The following is a 17,799-nucleotide window of genomic DNA, read 5'->3' as shown; positions in this document are numbered from 1 at the left end:
GGAACATTTGCCTACTTTATTGAAATATTTTGTTAGCTCTTTGGGAGGACGTTTCGGAATATGAACTTGTTTGGGTGGGGTTTGGGTTTTTTTCCTTGCATTTCCTAGTGTTAGCTTTCTATGGCCTGGATTTTGCAGGTTTTTATTTTTTTTTTAAGTAGAAAAATAGTGCCTAAGCTGCAAATGACTTGGGAATTGTACCTGGAATTACTCTGAAGTGTGCTGGGGGGGCTGTATCAGCACGGCCAAGCAGCAGAGGGTGCTGCAGCAGAACCTGAGGAGCGCGATCCAGCGTGGGCTTTGTTGTCCCTCTGGGTTAGTTCTCTTTCGACGTATTTACAAGCCTAAGAATCTGATAGTTATCAGGTTCTTAAATTCACTAAAGACTGAAGTGAGGTTTTGGTAGAGTTTATTACTGGGTATTGAATCAAAGTAGCAGGTGAAACAAAGCAAAAGAAGGCCATGCATTTGCAGCAGAAAAAGGGGATTTGGCAGAAATTGAGCCGCTCCAGTTTTATTTTTGATTTATATTTGTACTCGATGCTCATATTTAACCTCCTTTCAGGGCATCAGGACTTAGAGATCATACCATCTGTCACCTATAGGGCCTGACGTCTTACTGTTAAAATCTTCACAGCAATAACATATTTACAGAAGCTATATTCTTTTGCACGCCAAATTTGGATGAGAATGCCATTGCTAAAGCTTGTCACACGGGGTGCTGCTGTCACCATTGCTCAGTCACAGAGCCGCGTCGCCAACATTAGAGAACCCGCTGCCATCAACAGTCCCCCGAGCCTCACAGAGTAGAGCTGGGATGGGGGAAAAGGTAAGGGAGAAGAAATTAATTACATTTCAAGAATTAATTTACTTATCGGGGGGGGGAAGTCTATAGATGAATTCTTATTTCATATTTGTTAATGTAATACTAGCTGTGAAGGGCGGAGCACTATTGTATTTTTATACTAATAGGGTTGGGACATTGTTTTGACTGTGGCTTTAGTGATTAATTCACAGCTGTCAGTAATAGAGCACATCAGTTTATTGCATTTAATTTAAAGCACGTGTTCTTGTCAATTTGGAGATCGTCCACGAGCACTTGTGCCCCGGCGTAAGTGTCAGTTCCAGGAGAGCGTCAGCCACATCCAAGTTCTAGTACGTTATGGGAAAAGAACCTTCAATATTGCTAAGCTCAGGCTGAAATCTTTCTGTATATATAAATGCAAAAGCCTCCTGCGATCGCTGGTTTGTCGTCTTAAATACATATTACATTCTTTAGCTCGTTGGCAAAAGGTTAAGTTACAAGGATGCAAATTCTTGGGCATTATTAGTAATGCTCTGCTTTCCTGTTCCAACCGTAGTTTCCATGGGAAACGTACCAAGATCTGGAGAGAGGATGGAAACGCTGGTGGAGAACGTACCCATTTCAACGGGGCAGCGCTTTGAGTCAAACGTGAAGTACCGAAAGTAAAATAAGCGATTGATCTGTTTTGCAGCCGAGAGTTAGAAGAAAAGACAGTGTTTCCAAGAACTGCGAGGGGAGGGGGAAAAAAAAGAGTTCTGAGTGGAAAATAATTTCTAAATCGGATATTTATACAGGATACGCCGCTCTGAAGATATAGCAGGTAAATTCAACTGTTAGGTGTGGAAGGTTTGGCTAATTTAACGGCTCAGATTTGTACACAAGCCCATCAGCTTTAATTCTTTTATTTATGAAGTTTTATAACCCTTGGGCGTGAGATTCTGGCGTGCTCCGCGTGGTTGGGTTTATCCTAAATACGCTTAAAAGAGTTCTGTAGGGACCCATAAAATTCCCCTTTTGATATTCTTTTTACTGAGGGGTGGGCTCAGTTAAGTCACTGGAATTTTTCTGCGGGTTGATAAGGGATTTTTAGGATTTTAAAAAACAAAAAAGACATTTTTTTATGGCCGTCCCTTTAAGGCGCGCCGAGCCCCGCCCCTTCCCCCGAGCGCGCGCGGACGCGCGCGCTCGGGGGAAGGGGCGGGGCTTGGCGCGCGCCTCCCTCGTCACGTGAGGCCGGTGGCGGGCTCTTCCGAACCGCCGGCGGCTCAACAACGGTAACGGGCGGCTCCGTCGCCGCCGCGGGGTGAGTGAGCCCCGCCCCGGCCGCCCCCTCCGCCCCGGCCCTTCTGGGACTTACCCCCCCCCCACCCCCGGGCTCCTTCTCCGTCCCGGGAAGCGGACGGGTCTCAAGGGCGGGAGGCTCGGCCGAGGGAGGCCCGCGGAGGCCTGAGGGGGGTCGGTTGGGGCGGGTTTATGAGGGGAAAATTTTTAAAGAACTAGGTTTAGACGGGGGGAGGGCAGGCCGGGTAGGGAAAATAGGGGAATTGTGAGACGTGGTGCGTGGAGGAGACGGTGCGGCGGCTGCGGCCTGCTCGGGGGGGATACTGGGCTGACAGAGGTGTCTGATGTCGCGACTGTCGCCGCTGTCGCAGCTCGTGGCTCTCCTCTGCTCCCTATGGACAGTGGCTGTCGGTGATTTCACCGCCAGGCTCGTCCAGGCCCCTTGGTGAAGTCACCTGAGGAGCATTATTGACAGGCTGAGAGAGCTGGGGGGGTTCAGCCTGGAGAAGAGAAGGCTCCGGGGAGACCTTCCAGGCCCTAAAGGCGCTCCAGGAAAGCTGGGGAGGGACTCTGGAGCAGGGAGGGGAGCCGTGGGACGAGGGGAAAGGGTTTTACACGGGAAGAGGGGAGACACAGATGAGATAAGAGGCAGAAATTCTTTGGTGTGAGGGTGGTGAAGCACTGGAACAGGTTGCCCAGGGAGGTTGTGGCTGCCCCATCCTTGGAAGTGTTCAAGGCCAGGCTGGACAGGGCTTGGAACAGCCTGAATCTACTGAGAGGTGTCCCTGCCCAGGGCAGGGGGGTAGGAACTAGGTGATCTTTAAGGTCCCTTCCAACCTGAACCATTCTATGATTATATCTATATATACGTGTACATTTCCTACACTTCCTTCTCCCTGTCAGCTCCTGTGTGCTCAGAAGGGTGGCACATGCCTGGCGGTGTTAGCAGGGTCCCGAGGGAGAACCCAAAGCTCCTTCCTGACTCTACAAGGTGCTGGCATTGTGGCTGTCACCAGGGCAGTCTTGTAGGCACAACCAGTCCAGAGCATCAAGTGCCAGTTTCACGTAATACATTTTCTAACGTGACCACCTAACCTTGCTAAAATGAGATACTGCTAATGGCAAGTTAATTTTGTTATATTATACTCCTAAATGCTGTGGAACTCTCTATTAAGCCTCTCTTATTATTCCTTACCAGGTAACATGAGAGTTGTTTGTGGATTTTTTTGTTTTTAACGTTTAATACTACACAGGAAAGCACACGAGATGTTTCTTATAGCACTCGCATACCATGAGCTAAGAGATATGGGAAGGGAGAAAGCCGTCACATACTACTTTGGGTGATCTGTTGAAGTATTTTGAAACACTTTGCACGTATATCTTCTTTGAATGGTGTATGTTGTATCACAGTTATTTGTTTTTTCTTCCAGTGGGGCTGTACTTATTGCCTGCTGCGATGGCGATGCAAGTGCAGTTCGAAGGAAACGCAGATACGTCGGCAGAGGAGGAGAGCTTTGGGCCACAGCTCATATCTAGGTTAGAGGTGGGTATGGAGTTAGCTCGAGGGTAAGTTTTCAAGACATCTGCTGGTCTTTTTCCTTAAACACAAGTTGTATCTGAAAATTGTGTTGATAAATTCTTACTCATCTTCTGTCAAAAAATCGAAAACAAAAAAAGCAATGTGTTAACAGTTATGTTTTATATTACATTGCCTTTCCTAACGTGTATTGGTCACCTCCAGCATCTATTAAACCAAACAGGGAACGATGTCTTCTGCCTGTTCTATGCCATCTCTATACGTTAATAGCTTATGCAAACATTACACTGGTAAAAGGATATTATTTTTTATGGTTCTTTGTCTATAAGTGAATAGGGATGTAACACTCAATATGCTGACTTGTAATAACAGAGTTTGATCCACGTATGATGGAGGCAATTGAAGGTATTTAGTGGAAGTTAGATTAAGGTATTTGTGTCTTAGTGTGTCCTTTTTTTCTCCCCTCCCATTCAGCAATGTGGTATAAATGCAAATGATGTGAAGAAATTGGAAGAAGCTGGATTTCACACTGTCGAGGCTGTTGCTTACGCACCAAAGAAGGAGCTACTAAATATTAAAGGCATCAGTGAAGCCAAAGCTGACAAAATCTTGGTAAGGGTGTTACGGAAAAGCTTTAACCCAAGAGATTCAAGAAATTTTCTTTCTGCTGGCTTAAAGTGTTCTGGTGATTTTGGAAGGCTCCATTAAAGATATACTGAGAAGGGCATTAAAGACGATTAGAGGTATGACATGACTTCTGGTGAGAAGAGACAAAACCTACTAGGACCAGCTTCAAGAAGTGAAGAGGGAGGTCTGTAAAAATTATGGAAGGAATGGAGAGTATACCCGAGACTGACTATTATTTCTAGCTCAGTATTTCTCATGATAAGAAGGCTTATGATAAGCCAAAAGCAAAGAAGGTACTTTTTTGTTCAAGTTGTAATTAAGTTATGGAACTTCTTGTCGCAAGGCACAGTGGCCATCTGTAGCATAAATTGGCTTAAAAAGGGGCTACGTGCAATGTTGGTGGGGTGGTGTTCAGATCAGGAGCCTTGCTCACTCAGCCCAGAGGGTCACTCCCTCGTTCCCTGACGTGTTACACTCTTTCCCTATGCCTCCGCTGCTGGCGGTTGTCGAGGCAGAGGATACTGTGTTATGAATGGCTGGACCAACCCAATATAGCTGCTGTTCTGTTACGGTTTTTTTAAGCACGTTAATTGCATACCTCAGGCAAGTATTTACCTGGGGTTTACTTCTGGGGACTGAGAGTGAAGCCTGAGTTGTAACCTCACAGCATCTTCTTAGTTCAGGATGTGGAGTTCCTGCCAAACTGGTTCTCATTTATCAAAATCTGTCCTAGCACAATGTTTAACTCCAATACTTTTCTTTGCACGTTGATTTACTGTTAGGAAGACAGCTTTCCTAATAGGCTGTGTGCCCATTCTAGCTATTTCAGGTTTCACGTGGGGAAGATTTCCATAAAATACACAAAATGGTTGAAGATTTTTCTTTGAGCAGAATTTCAGTTCTGTTCAGAGGTACCAACTAATATATGGTCTATAAAATAAAACGTACGCCTCGAATTATATAGGTGCTTCTACCATTTCACAAAACGTAAAATTACAATATTAATTAGTAGAGAGGGTAAATGCGTGGGATGAACGCTTCTTGCACTGTTTAATTTGGTTTTCTTCAGGCTGAAGCAGCCAAACTGGTTCCAATGGGTTTCACCACCGCAACGGAATTCCACCAGCGAAGGTCAGAGATCATCCAGATCACCACTGGGTCCAAAGAACTTGATAAACTCCTTCAAGGTAATAATTTTATTTCTCTTTATTGATTAGCCTTAGTTGTCTGCTTTTTTTTCTATGAACGAGATCACTGCACAAAAGCACATAAGACACACAAGTTGTAGTTGAACTAAAAAGTTCTGTTGTCTTGTATCACAACTGATTTTGTTTTAATAGCTGTAGAAATAGTTTTAAAACCTTTTAGTCATGATGCAATACCTAGAGCTATTCATTTTGGATGTCTCTACTTTATTCTAGTCTGTGACCTATTTCAAGAAAACAAAGCCAAGTATGACTTTTTCCCCATTCTTACTTGTGATCAAAAAATCAAAACAAGTTGTTTCAGCTTTTCAGGGTCTTCAAAAATACACTTACCTAAGCTTATCTGCAACAAGAACAACCCTCAATATGAAAACCAGTTTTTCCAATTAAGAGTTTTGAAACTTTTAACCAAAGTGTTTTACTGAGTCTCTGTAAATGTAATACTTTAGATGTGGTCTTTATTTGAAGTATGCGCCCTATTAAAACTTATTTTATTATTATTATTTTCCCTTCAGGAGGAATAGAAACAGGGTCCATAACAGAGTTGTTTGGGGAGTTTCGTACTGGAAAAACACAGTTGTGTCATACCCTGGCAGTAACCTGTCAAGTGAGTGGTCCACTTTATTAAAATTAAGTATTCGGGACATTTGCTAATTTGTGCACTTTTCTCAACCAATAGAAATGTGATGCATATAAACAGCTGCAAAGAATGTATTTGCAGCACCCTTGTCTGTACTTGCAGCTTTCGAGGATCTTTTGTTTCATGCTTAATCTTCCTACTAGGATTGTGTTAGCAGCAGTACAGTCTGTGATGGTTTTTACCTGTGTTTGACACGTTCTGTAGCTTTTTTTTCCCCTCCTCACTATTCTGACAACAACACTTAAGACCTCAGCCTTGTAGCATAATTCTGGGTCTTAAATGCCAGGAAGCGTTTGATCTCTCTTCGGGTGCTCTAGACTGCAGAGAACCTATCTTATCACCAAGAGTGTTGAAAAGAGAGAATAAACTGCGTTGGTTCGACAAGTTTCCTTAACTAGCTGCTTTTTTTTTTTTTTTTTTTTCTTCACTAACATATCCCGAGCTTACTTCATGTTACTTTTGCAAAAGCCTTCAGCTGGCTCTTGCTTTCAAACAGTAGATCGGTTTTGGAGGAACCTTTTTTCTAATCCTAGTTTAAAAAAGTAGTAGTGTTTATTACTTTCTAGAGGTTGCTATTTCATAAAATATAGAGGCTTTGGCCTTAATGTGATCATTTAGTTCACACCCTTATGCACCGCAACTTACCAGCTCCGAGTTAAGCACCTGTCCTTTTATGTAGGTATCAGAGATTGACAACAGGAGTCTCTCTTCTCACTTTTCCCACATAAGTGACTTTAATCGCAATAGCTTGGTATGTTATTTCTTGTATGGTATCAGTTGAGAGCGTAAGGCGGTAAGTGGATTATTTGTTGATGCTTTATTTCACATTCATTCATCTGCTTTTCCTTTAGCTTCCCATTGACCGAGGTGGTGGAGAAGGAAAAGCTATGTACATTGACACAGAAGGGACCTTCCGCCCAGAACGTCTTCTTGCTGTGGCTGAAAGGTCTGTACTTAGGGCTGGAAGTAAATTGGCATTAGTTGAAGAAAGGAATACTCGTGGGACAACTTAGTTACTTGATAAGGATCAGTGTGTAAATCAGCCTGTCGCCTTAAATTCATGGAATTGTTGCAGTAAGAACTGTCCTTAAAAAAAAAAAAAACACAACCAACCAAACAAAACAGTTGCCTGCCTACCTACATGCATGTTAGACCGCTTCATTACATGTATTTTATAAAAACAAAGTTTATAGTTTTACTTAGATATGACAGTAGCTAATGTCATTGCTCCCTGGAATATTTCCTCTGCACTTCTTACTAGTGTCTCTTTCAGTTTTATTGTTAGTGAAATAAATTCAAAGATTTTTCTTAAATTCTGCCAATAGCAAACAGTGATTCTTTGGTAAAAAGGTTATCGCAACAGCAGCTGGAAAATTTTTGTTAGGAAATACAAGAGCATCCACTGACCAGTTGAAAAGCTGTTTTCTCATCTCCTGCCTCTACCTCAGAATGTTCTGATGTGGTTTTTTATAGTAATTGGCAAGTAAAACTTAATTACCCAAATAAAAATTCTGCTGTCTACACAGAGATTCTGGTTAGACTTGAGAGCCTGAAGTACTGGTTCTGTACGTGAAAAAAAGGAGCTACTCTGGTCTTGTGATTCTTTAGGCTTTCTCAAAATTAAAACTGCTTCTGTAGGGCTTAACTTTCCATGATTGTTGTTTCATAATTATCACGGTACATATGCAACTTCAGTGAACTTGGGTTGAAGTATTTGTTTATCTTGCAGTGTTTATCGTTTGCTGAAATTGCGTCAGCTTGAACAGAACAGTAGCCCATAACTTTGGGAAATGGTGTGAAGCACATCACACCTGACTGAAGTAGGAGACGAATTTTAAGGATACAGAATTCAATTGTTCAGATTGGAATTTGGGCCTAAGCTTCAGATTAACAATTTCAGTCATATGATAGTTTTAAAAAATATTTCCACCAAGATCCTGATTAGAATGTTCGTGTCAGTAAGCTGTGCGCTTTCTTCTGGAAGTAATAAGGTGACAAACATGGGTTGTTTCTAAGCTGCGAGCCCAGATCGTGCAGCAAGGCTGGGCTGGTGTGAATACAGAAACTCAGATGTTCTGCGAAGATAAAATCAATTGGCCCGTTTTCTGCTACGCTTCTGCTAGTCTGATTTAGGTTCATAGGTTTTCAGGCTGCATATGTGGGGCTTTCTAAAAAGCATTTTAAAAACTTTTCAACAAATTTCCTAGCTTAAAAAGCAACTGTCCTTTTTTTTTTTTTTTTTTTTTTAACTGTGCATTTACAGAAGCAAGACTTAATTGCCAAGTGACTGTTTCCTTCAAATAGCCTTCAAGTATATGTCAAGGCCTGGCCTGTTGTTACAGATGTGTTCTCCACAGTTTCTTTGTTTTTATCCTTTGTCATTCCTCAGCATATATTTTTTTCGTGAAGCTCTTTTGTTGCCAAGACTGTGTGTAGGCAAAGCTGCTTTCTCTGTGCTGTAGGCTGATTTCACAGTATGTCTGCTTTGTAAGATCACGATGCGTAACTAACAGTCTGCATGGGGCAGAAACTTAAGGTTTAATTGGGTTTAATTCAGGTCAATTCTGTGCGGCTGCAGGCGGTCCTGCCATTCCTTTTGCCCCCCGGTGCTGGCATTAGTGGCTGCTGGGCTGTAGGCTGGAGCAGAGCGGTGGCTCGTGTGGTTCACTGCAGTGCAGCATAAACTGCTGGAGTGAAGCAGGGAACAAGAATGAGCAGCTGGGAGCAGAAAGAATGAACGGGTAGAACTGCTGCTTTTTAGTAACACCTCAGATTTATGAGGTAAGGCCAGTATTTATGGGCCTCTCCATGACTGTGGGTAGAGAAATCAAGTAAGGTTTAATACCAAACCAATATGACGTGTTAGTCCACAAAAGTTCCTTTTCATAGAATCATAGAATTGTTTGGGTTGGAAGGGACCTTAAAGATCACCTAGTTCCAACCCCCCTGCCCTGGGCAGGGACACCTCCCACTAGATCAGGTTGCTCAGAGCCCCGTCCAACCTGGCCTTAAGAACTTCCAGGGATGGGGCTTCCACCACCTCTCTGGGCAACCTGTTCCAGTGTCTCCCCACCCTCATGGTGAAGAACTTCTTCCTAACGTCCAGTCTGAATCGACCCATCTCTAGTTTTAATCCATTCCCCCTAGTCCTACCATGACCCGACATCCTAAAAAGTCCCTCCCCAGCTTTCTTGTAGGCCCCCTTAAGATCCTGGTAGGCCACTAGCAGGTCTCCTCGGAGCCTTCTTTTCTCCAGACTGAACAACCCCAGCTCTCTCAGTCTGTCCTCATAGGAGAGGTGCTCTATATTTTCTTTATAGAGGGAGATGATCTAATTGACATACCATCCTAAATGAGTGAAGTAAGGTCAAGTTGCTTTAAAATAGGAAGCTGAAGATTTGTGTCAGTACTGGATTTGGATGGTTTGGTACTTGGAGGAAAAAAAAAATCTTTGGACGACACTTTACACAGGTCCTAGAGGTTAATTTGACAAATGTTCACTTTGGAAACATCTGGTATTACTATTCCTCCCTCTCTGCTGCTACTCTCTCCCCGCAGCTATCGAGTAATCGTCCCCCTGCAGGAAGTAATTTCCCTCACTTGTTTGCTACTGGAAGGGAATGCGCGCCTCCTAATCAGCCGGGGACAGTTCCAACTAAATCCTGTTAACTCTCTTTGAAGACAATTTAGCCTAACCCCACTGGCTTTTCCTGCCGCGAGTAGAGGAGTACTCCCATACTCTCTGTCACCAGTGGATATTTGTCAGCAAAAACCTCTTGGGCGCCGACGAGAAAGTGAAATGATGTTTGCAGTGGTCATAGGTGCATCTGTAAGAGGGTGCCTGTGCGTGGCTGTGTGCATAGAGTACTTCCAGTCGGTTCCAGCCCTTCGATACTGAGCCATATACTGGTTCATCCCTTTATACCCTGAGCATGACGTCTGTGGTATGGAGTATTCCTTTGGCCAGCTTGTCCTGTCTGTGCTCTGTCCTGGCTGCTGTGGGAAGCTGAGAAAGTCCTTGACCAATGTAAACATTACTTAGCAACAACTAAAGCAATATGCGTTATCAGCGCTATTCTCATACTAAATCCAAAACACGGCAGCTGCTAGGAAAAAACATAGGTCTATCCCAGCTGAAGCCAGGACAGGTATGCCAACGGTAGCAAGAAAGGGTTTATAGTGCGACCAAGCTTTAGAAGAGGTTCCCCAGAGATGTTGTGGAGACTCCGTCCCCGAAGAGGTTCAAAACCTGCCTGGACACAGTCCTGAGCAACCTGCTGCAGCTGGTCCCGCTTCGAGCAGCAGGGTCGGACTGGGTGATCCGCAGAGATCCCTTCCAACTTCAGCATCTGTGAAATATGCTCAGTGAGAAATGAAAAATGAGACAAATTATGTATGTTCCCTCTCATTGGAAAAAATATTATTACAGTTCAGATCCAAGGAGGGTAATCAGCTGTTTCTCCAAATTCCAAGGGATTTCTCAAAGTGCTGTATAAATAATTTAAATACAAGATGTTGAATGTAAATATCTTTTTTTTATTTTGGTAGTAAAACACTGACAGAGGTATTGCAGATGGAAGGCTGTTTATCACTGGTTTTCATTAGCAATTTACTGCTTTCAGAATATTCTGTTCCAGAATGGTAGCTTTCCTTGCCTGTGGTTCTATTTTGAGGAAAATGCCTGGTGTTCTACTTTACTATTGTTCTTGGCAGGAAAATATTATTTGAAAAACGGTTTCCAATCATTCTGTTTGCTTTTCATCGCTACGTTGTGTTGCATTTTTTTGCTGCCTGTTCTTGTCTCTTAAGACTCTGCCAGGAATGTGAATTTCTGTTCCGGCCTTTAGGCAAACCTGATAGATAATTCCTAGCGATGAAATTGTCACTTTAAGATTTATTTTTTCTTCACTGATTTCTCCAGGTACGGCTTGTCTGGCAGTGATGTGCTAGATAATGTGGCGTATGCTCGAGGCTTTAACACGGATCATCAGACCCAGCTCCTGTATCAGGCCTCTGCCATGATGGCTGAATCACGGTAATTGGACTGATTAGATGGAGTGATTTGTGTGCCAATGCGTATCCATATTGCAAAGCTGCCTGTAGATGATGAACAAATGCAAGTATAGATTACAAAATTGTGAAATGTCAAAGCGAATGTCTACTTCAAAAGTTAACTTTTTTGAAATATACTTGCTTTGTGCAGTGCTTAGCTCCGTTAGGTTTTGTTATTCTCAGACCGGATTATTCTCCGGCATGTCCAGATAATGAGCTTGGTGGATGAGCCGGCGGTCGTCAGTTAATACCTCCTGCCTTTGAAACGTCGGATGGCAGCGACTGACTTGAACTATGACAACTGATGTGACTGCAAAGAAAAGTGCCAGCCTGAGAAACAGTTCTAAAGATCAGCTTATAGTTGCTTCCAGAGCTGAAGAGTGTTGATTTAGAGCGTGCCAAGCGCTGAAGAAACCTCTGCAGGCAGCTTTAGTTTGAAACTAAGATTGACGGGCCTCTTGAGAGGGAAGGAGGGTGGTATGAGGTGTGTAGGAACCTGTCCACAGAAAACATTAAGTTCTGGGCTAGTTTATAAGAGTACAATAAATCTAACTTTTTAGTCATGCAGCAACTTCCTTTGGGTTTACTGGGTTTTACTGTATAGTTGGTAATCTGAGCGTTACAGAACAAGTCAGTGTTGTGAAAAACAACAGTTCTGCTAGCTGGCAGGTGAGAGGAGCTTACATCCACGTCTGTGCAGCCTCGCTGCTCGCCGTCCGCTGCCACGCTCCAGGGGAGGCGTTATTTGTCCCTGGAAATGTTTATGGGAACCTTGTACTTCTCCAGATACGCGCTGCTGATAGTGGACAGTGCCACGGCCCTTTATCGGACGGATTACTCGGGAAGAGGTGAGCTGTCAGCCAGACAGATGCATCTGGCCAGATTTCTGCGTATGCTGCTTCGACTTGCAGATGAGGTGAGCTATGAATTCTGTTTTATTTTGTGGTAATTAGCTTTCTTTCTCTTGTAAAGCTTGTCAATTCTGTACAAATGGCTTCCTGCCCGCTCAGTGCCTGCTTCCATTTTGTTTTGAGAGGCATGAGAGCGTGGTTATGGACAGCAGAGAGTACAGCAGAAGCGCATGCATGGCGCTCTTCTTTTTTTCTTTCTTTTTTTCCCCTTTGTTCAGATTATGGACAATAAACGTATTTTGATTTGTTGCTTTTCTCCTTACAGTTTGGTGTGGCGGTTGTGATCACTAACCAAGTGGTAGCACAAGTAGATGGAGCAGCCATGTTTGCTGCAGATCCCAAAAAACCTATAGGAGGAAATATCATAGCACACGCTTCCACCACGAGGTGAGAGATGAGATTATCAGCTGCTATTAGCCTTGTTTTGAAAGATTTTATGAAACTAGCTCAGTACCTTTAAATTCAGGGTTTCTACATAGTCTGTCACTGGCAAGTCTGCGATTCTGTTGTGGCTGCCCCATCCCTGGAGGGGTTCAAGGCCAGGTCGGACGGGGCTTGGAGCAACCTGGGCTGGTGGGAGGTGTCCCTGCCCAGGGCAGGGGGTGGCACTGAGTGGCCTTTAAGGTCCCTTCCCTCCCAGACCATTCCATGATTTGAAGTCCAGCCTGCTTCTCCACCAATGAATGCCACTCTGAGCGCTCATTCATCGGCATAAAATCAACACAATGTTTTCAGAAGTTCTTCCAGCTCGGCAGTGTGCTGTATTCACGTAATAACATAGAGTTTTAATGATTATGATAATGATTTACTGAAAGTAGGCTGTACATCCTTACCTGTTTCCTTTCTTTCTCCCTATTAGACTGTATCTGCGAAAAGGCCGAGGTGAAACCAGAATCTGTAAAATTTATGACTCTCCTTGCCTTCCTGAGGCTGAAGCAATGTTTGCCATTAATGCTGATGGAGTGGGCGATGCTAAAGACTGACGACTCCCTCTCGTCTCCCCCGTAACCCAAGGCTCGGGCTCCGTAGAGGACTCCTTTCTTTGCTCTTTGCGGCACCTTACGGATGCTTCCCCAGCGCAACTGCTCTTCGGACGCTGGTGTTTCAGCACAAAAGTCCATCAGATGAACACGCTTTGAGACCCATCTCGAGGTGTAGCTTGGGAGAGACCTACCCTCTTGGGCTTCAGGCACGTGTTAGAGTAACCTGAATTCTTGAGAAGGTTTTCAGAAGACCACGGCCTTTGTGTTCTCCTCGTGGCTCTTGCTCCAGCTGGATCCTGCCAGCAGACATAGTGCGGTAACCTAAGAGTATGTGGCCATAGTTCATAACTTGGTGAATTTGAAGTAGCGTTGATGGGTTTGTCAAATAAGAAGTGATGACTTAAATATTTAATGGATTGCTTTGATTATAAAATAAAGCAGAATGGTATTCCACAACAAGAATTTGAGGATGTTGCTGGGATTGATGATGATCACAATCCTTAGTCTTTATGTTAATTTTGTTTTGGATGCTGCAACGTGCTGGTTTTTGGGAACTGTTCATTTACATGTCAGTTACATTTTTTTGTATTTCATTAATTCTCCGTGGAAATCTGCTTTTAATAAAAAGGACCATGAAAACACTGACACCATTACAGGTTTCTGGGATTCAGCCAGGTGTTAGTTCATACTGAGACTTTTTTTTATCTGCAGGTAGCAAGAAGATGCACAAATCTTCAATGAATCTCAGTCTGGATTTTTTTTTTTTTCCTCCTAACGCTAACAAAATGCATCATCTCCTTGATTGGAGATGTGCAGTGCAACTGTGCTCTGAGTGCCTTGTAGATGTATTTTAAGAGTTTTTCAGGTTAAAAAGGTTCTTTTATATTATGCGCTATTTTTATATAAGCTATGCTATTGTGAACTACTCTAAACTTGATTAAAGAGAATAATATCACAGTGGTAGTTGGCAGCAAAAAATATTTTCCTTGTTCTCTGGCACAATTTTTCTGGGACAAATAATGAAGAATACAGAGGGGGCTATAGCTGAGCAGGCATAAGCTGCGTTTATTCGGGTAAATAAATACTTGTGCTGTATTGACGGATGAGTCTCGTGAGGTGGTAACTTGTCTGCTCTCTCCTTAAGAGGCGAATGCCTTTGCTCGCAAGTTGTGCACAGCCACGCAGCTCTGCTGTTTCTATTCGGCAGATGCACACAAACGGCCGTGGCCATCACCATGGCCTGCAGCTGATTTTCAGGAATCAAAACTCACGTTAAAATGTTACTTTGGGGATTAAATTGGGGTTGGACTCTCAGTAAGGAACCGAGCTGTTCAGTCTTTAGTGACAGAGGTTCGGCACTTGTAGCTCACGCTTGCCCTACGTGTAGGTGTTGCCCTGCGTTGCTGTTGGCTGACGTGGATAAGATCCCGTTATTGCCTAAAGCTAGATGTTAATTAACGGTGTTGGCTGGGTCTGCTACAGGCTGATAAATCTGGGAGGGTGGGGAAATCTGGCAGATTCCAGCTCCTCGGGACCGCAGCTGGAATTAAAGGAAATGTTATGCCCTGTCAAAGACATGGCTTGAGAATGGGACTGTGACAGCCGTCCTGGTTCTGTTCGGGTGAAACACAGCTGTGGCGTTCCCTGTTCTGGCGCTGGGCTCAGGTGTGAGAGGGGAAAACCACTTCCCCAATTCTTCATTGAGAGAAAAGGGACAGGCTGGGAAAGCCAGCAAAGTGCAGGAGCAAGGGAAGAGAGGAGAAACGGGTCAAACAGATGCCAGGAGGGGGTGTGGGACTGGCCGGGGGCACAGGCGAGGTGGCCCTGGGAGCTGGGGAGAAGCGGCGCAGATGGGGAGAGGCACCGGAGAGGACGTGGATGGATTCAGGGCGATCCAAGTTCCAGCCTCTGCCCCGTGCGGTGCTTTCCGTAACGTATCTGCCTGTAGTACGTCTTCAGCTGCCCCCAGTGTAAAAGAGAACATTAAAATCTTATTTCAAATTGCAGGTGGGGTTTAAATGCTCTGAATACGAACTTTGAACAGGCTGAAGAATCCCAGGAGGACCGGAAGGCTGAAAGCAGCGCTGCCTCCGTGCTGTCCTGTGGCACTCGGCGGGGCAGTTACCCCGATCTGCAGAGCAGCGGCGTTGCTGACGGAATTGCGCTGCTGGCCTTTTCTCCCAGGCTTCACCAGTGCCATCCGTACGTATGAGGACGGCTTGAAAGCACGCAGCGCGCGCTTTGCTGTGATTTCCAACAACCAGCCGTGCTGGGGGGTGGTTTGGTTTTAAACCCCGCTTTGCAGGCGTGTCCGTGTCACTTGGTATCGTTTAGGTATAAATGACACTTCAGGGACGATGGAACGTTTGTTTTATTGCTTTGGCTACACCAAAAGTCAAAATGTCGTGTTTGTTTTCTGCTCTGCTGCTTCTTTTCAGAGTCCTTTGCAGAGAGGGAGATTAGCCCTGCCTGTGTCATCGTCCCCCGCTGCTTGTACGCCTCTGTGTGCTGTCGCTGGATAACTCCATCCAATTCAACCTCTTTTTTTTTTTTCCTCCTCTTCAAAGTCTGCTGAGGCTTTGAACAGCTACAACTGCACCTGAAGTCCTCTCTGCTCGTGTCGTGCTCAGCATGGAAGGGATTTTTCCGAGCAGCCTGCAGCGCTTCCCTCAGCCGTGAGAGGTTGGTAACCGACGGGGGAGCGAAGGGCAAGAAACGAGGAGAAATTTGTTCCTCTTCTCGGAGCTCTGACACGGCTCAGGCTCTGAACGCAGGGGGGTTTGGGGGGTTTTGGTTTGTTTCTTTTATACACAACAACCCTTTTTGAAAGATCTTTCTCAAGTCATGACACCCGTAGCAGCTGCACAGCCAAGTATTCCCATAGGGGCGTTAAGTTGCTTACGACACAATGCTATGAAACGCTAATTAAATAAGCTTATTGTCAACATTGCTTTAACCTCAAGGAGGCATAATTAATATTCCTTTAGTAAACATTTCTCCTGCTGTCTCCTTGAGATGCTTCTCTCAGCGTTTCCCCAAAAGTTCCTCTGGAGGCAGTGGTGTATGAGTAGAAATCGTGCTCACTTTGCCGTTCTGAAGCATTTGTGTGTGTGTGTGTGTGTACGCCGTCGTCCAGCCGGTCTCTGCTGTGCTCCAGCCCCCGGCTCCAGGTGAGGAGGGCATCCTAACTGGATTGAAACGTGTACGGAAAGACGGGCATTACTCTGAACTACTAATGCTCACGTTAGAGCGCGGTTTGATTAATTAAACTGACAACAGATGGCCTGCAGTGCTTTGTTTCCGTGTTTCCCGGGGAGTTGCCCGAACCCCCCCGGCAGCTGCCCTCTTTGCTCCTGGTTTGGGTTTCCTGGGGAGCTGGCGATGCCGGCAGCTGCCCAACCCGCCTGTGGTACACCCATTAAACCCCTTCGTCCACAAAGGCACGGCACGGGCAGCGAGGGAGGCTCCCCGCGGGAAGGACGCGGGCGCAAGGTTGTGCTGGGGAATATTCCCGTGTTTTCTCGAACAGCCCCGTCTCGTAACCCCGCCTGCCGCCCTGCGGGCAGGAGCTGGCTGCCCCCGCAGCCTGGGTGCGCGCAGTGTGTTCCTGATCCCCGCCTTTAGCAGCAAATCCTGCATTTTTGCAGCGTGCGGTGCAAGTGCAAAGTGCGGCCGGGCGGCTCCACTTCTCCCTCCCGTGGGCTTCGCAAATACACAAACCCGCCGTGTGGCCGCGGCGCGGCATGTGCTTTTAATTACGGGGAGGAATCTTCGTTAAAAGGTCAGTCGTGTCTCTGCGTGTGGTTTATGTTGCCCTGTGCCTCCGAGACCCCAGGGTGCGGGTTTGGCCTCGCAGGGTGGCCCCGTGCGACCCCCACTCAAGGGCTGAGGTACGGCTTGGTTATTGTCACCGCGTAACGAGTTAATTGAACTACACAAACTTGTGCTTGAGCTCAGCGTTACCCTGCTGGCCTTGGCCGTGTTGGTCTTGGCGGTGGCGTGAGATCGATGTGTGTTTATGCGCTGAAATGCAGCTTTAATTCCCCGTTCTTCAATTCCTCATCCTTCCTGGCACAGACCCCTCCGTGGTCAGAAGAACTGAAAAGACAAAATTGCCGACTCCTGCTGTGACTACGACGGCCATGTACCATCCACTGTTTCCCTTTCGGACCGTCTCAGCCTTTATTTTCAGCAGAAACTGTAAAATATAAATGGGTTTCTCCGTGCCGTAGAGTTACGTGGTTCTTTGCTCCACCTGGCTCCAGCGGGCTGTTTCCAGGACAGGCAGAAAAAACGCATCACCCGGACTTGGGAGCACTGGAAGCATCAAACACGAGACACTTGGGCGGCTTTAGTAACTCTAACCTGGAGGCTTCAAACCAGGGAAGAAGAAAAGTGAAAGGGGGGCAACGCCGCAGCTTAAAGTTAGGTCCAGAGCACGGAGCAGGTCTTACAGACCCGCAGCGAAGGCAGAGGTTTGCGCTTTGGGCAGGGAAGGGTTCGTTCCCCGCCGCAAAGGGCAGGGCGTGCTGGCTGGGCACGGGGGGGGGGCGCGGAGCGAACGGGGGTTGGGGAGGTGCAGGGGGAAAGGGGGAGGGGGGGGTAGCCTTCAGAAAATAAAAACGCAAGACTTCGAATCTCGCTTGAAGTCATTTGTTTTTATTAAAGTAGTTGTATTCTTCTGTTTCTTCAATTTCTCCTGAGGATTTTCGTCTTTCTTCAGCGGAAGTCTGTAGGATAACTTGCCTGTACTCCTTT

The 17,799-nt window shown here is 45.5% G+C and overlaps 1 protein-coding gene across 3 annotated transcripts; it reads left to right on the top strand.

The window, feature by feature from the left end:
* The first annotated feature begins 672 nt into the window (after positions 1 to 672).
* On the top strand, positions 673 to 17,565 carry RAD51 (RAD51 recombinase). 3 transcript variants are annotated; one of them, XR_008466385.1, is made up of 13 exons: positions 673 to 829; positions 1,362 to 1,625; positions 3,517 to 3,629; positions 4,098 to 4,235; positions 5,320 to 5,437; positions 5,971 to 6,062; positions 6,947 to 7,041; positions 11,017 to 11,130; positions 11,934 to 12,063; positions 12,324 to 12,445; positions 12,918 to 13,368; positions 15,049 to 15,243; positions 15,609 to 17,565. XR_008466385.1 is itself a non-coding variant. In XM_054201157.1 (11 exons), exons 3-11 carry the CDS (start codon positions 3,543 to 3,545, stop codon positions 13,039 to 13,041), a joined length of 1,020 nt encoding a protein of 339 aa, XP_054057132.1. In that variant the 5' UTR covers positions 673 to 829; positions 1,362 to 1,625; positions 3,517 to 3,542; the 3' UTR covers positions 13,042 to 14,126. The 3 variants fall into 3 exon arrangements, 2 of the variants coding, with proteins under 2 accessions (XP_054057132.1, XP_054057133.1); XM_054201157.1 differs by lacking the exons at positions 15,049 to 15,243; positions 15,609 to 17,565 and having other exon boundaries at positions 12,918 to 14,126; XM_054201158.1 differs by lacking the exons at positions 673 to 829; positions 1,362 to 1,625; positions 15,049 to 15,243; positions 15,609 to 17,565 and adding an exon at positions 2,017 to 2,108 and having other exon boundaries at positions 12,918 to 14,126.
* Positions 17,566 to 17,799: the final 234 nt, after the last annotated feature.

This window comes from Rissa tridactyla, chromosome 4 (assembly GCF_028500815.1).
Source record: "Rissa tridactyla isolate bRisTri1 chromosome 4, bRisTri1.patW.cur.20221130, whole genome shotgun sequence".
Taxonomy (NCBI): Eukaryota; Metazoa; Chordata; class Aves; order Charadriiformes; family Laridae; genus Rissa; species Rissa tridactyla.
Note: the sequence above shows the minus strand (reverse complement) of the source record. Positions and strands in the feature narration are given on the sequence as shown.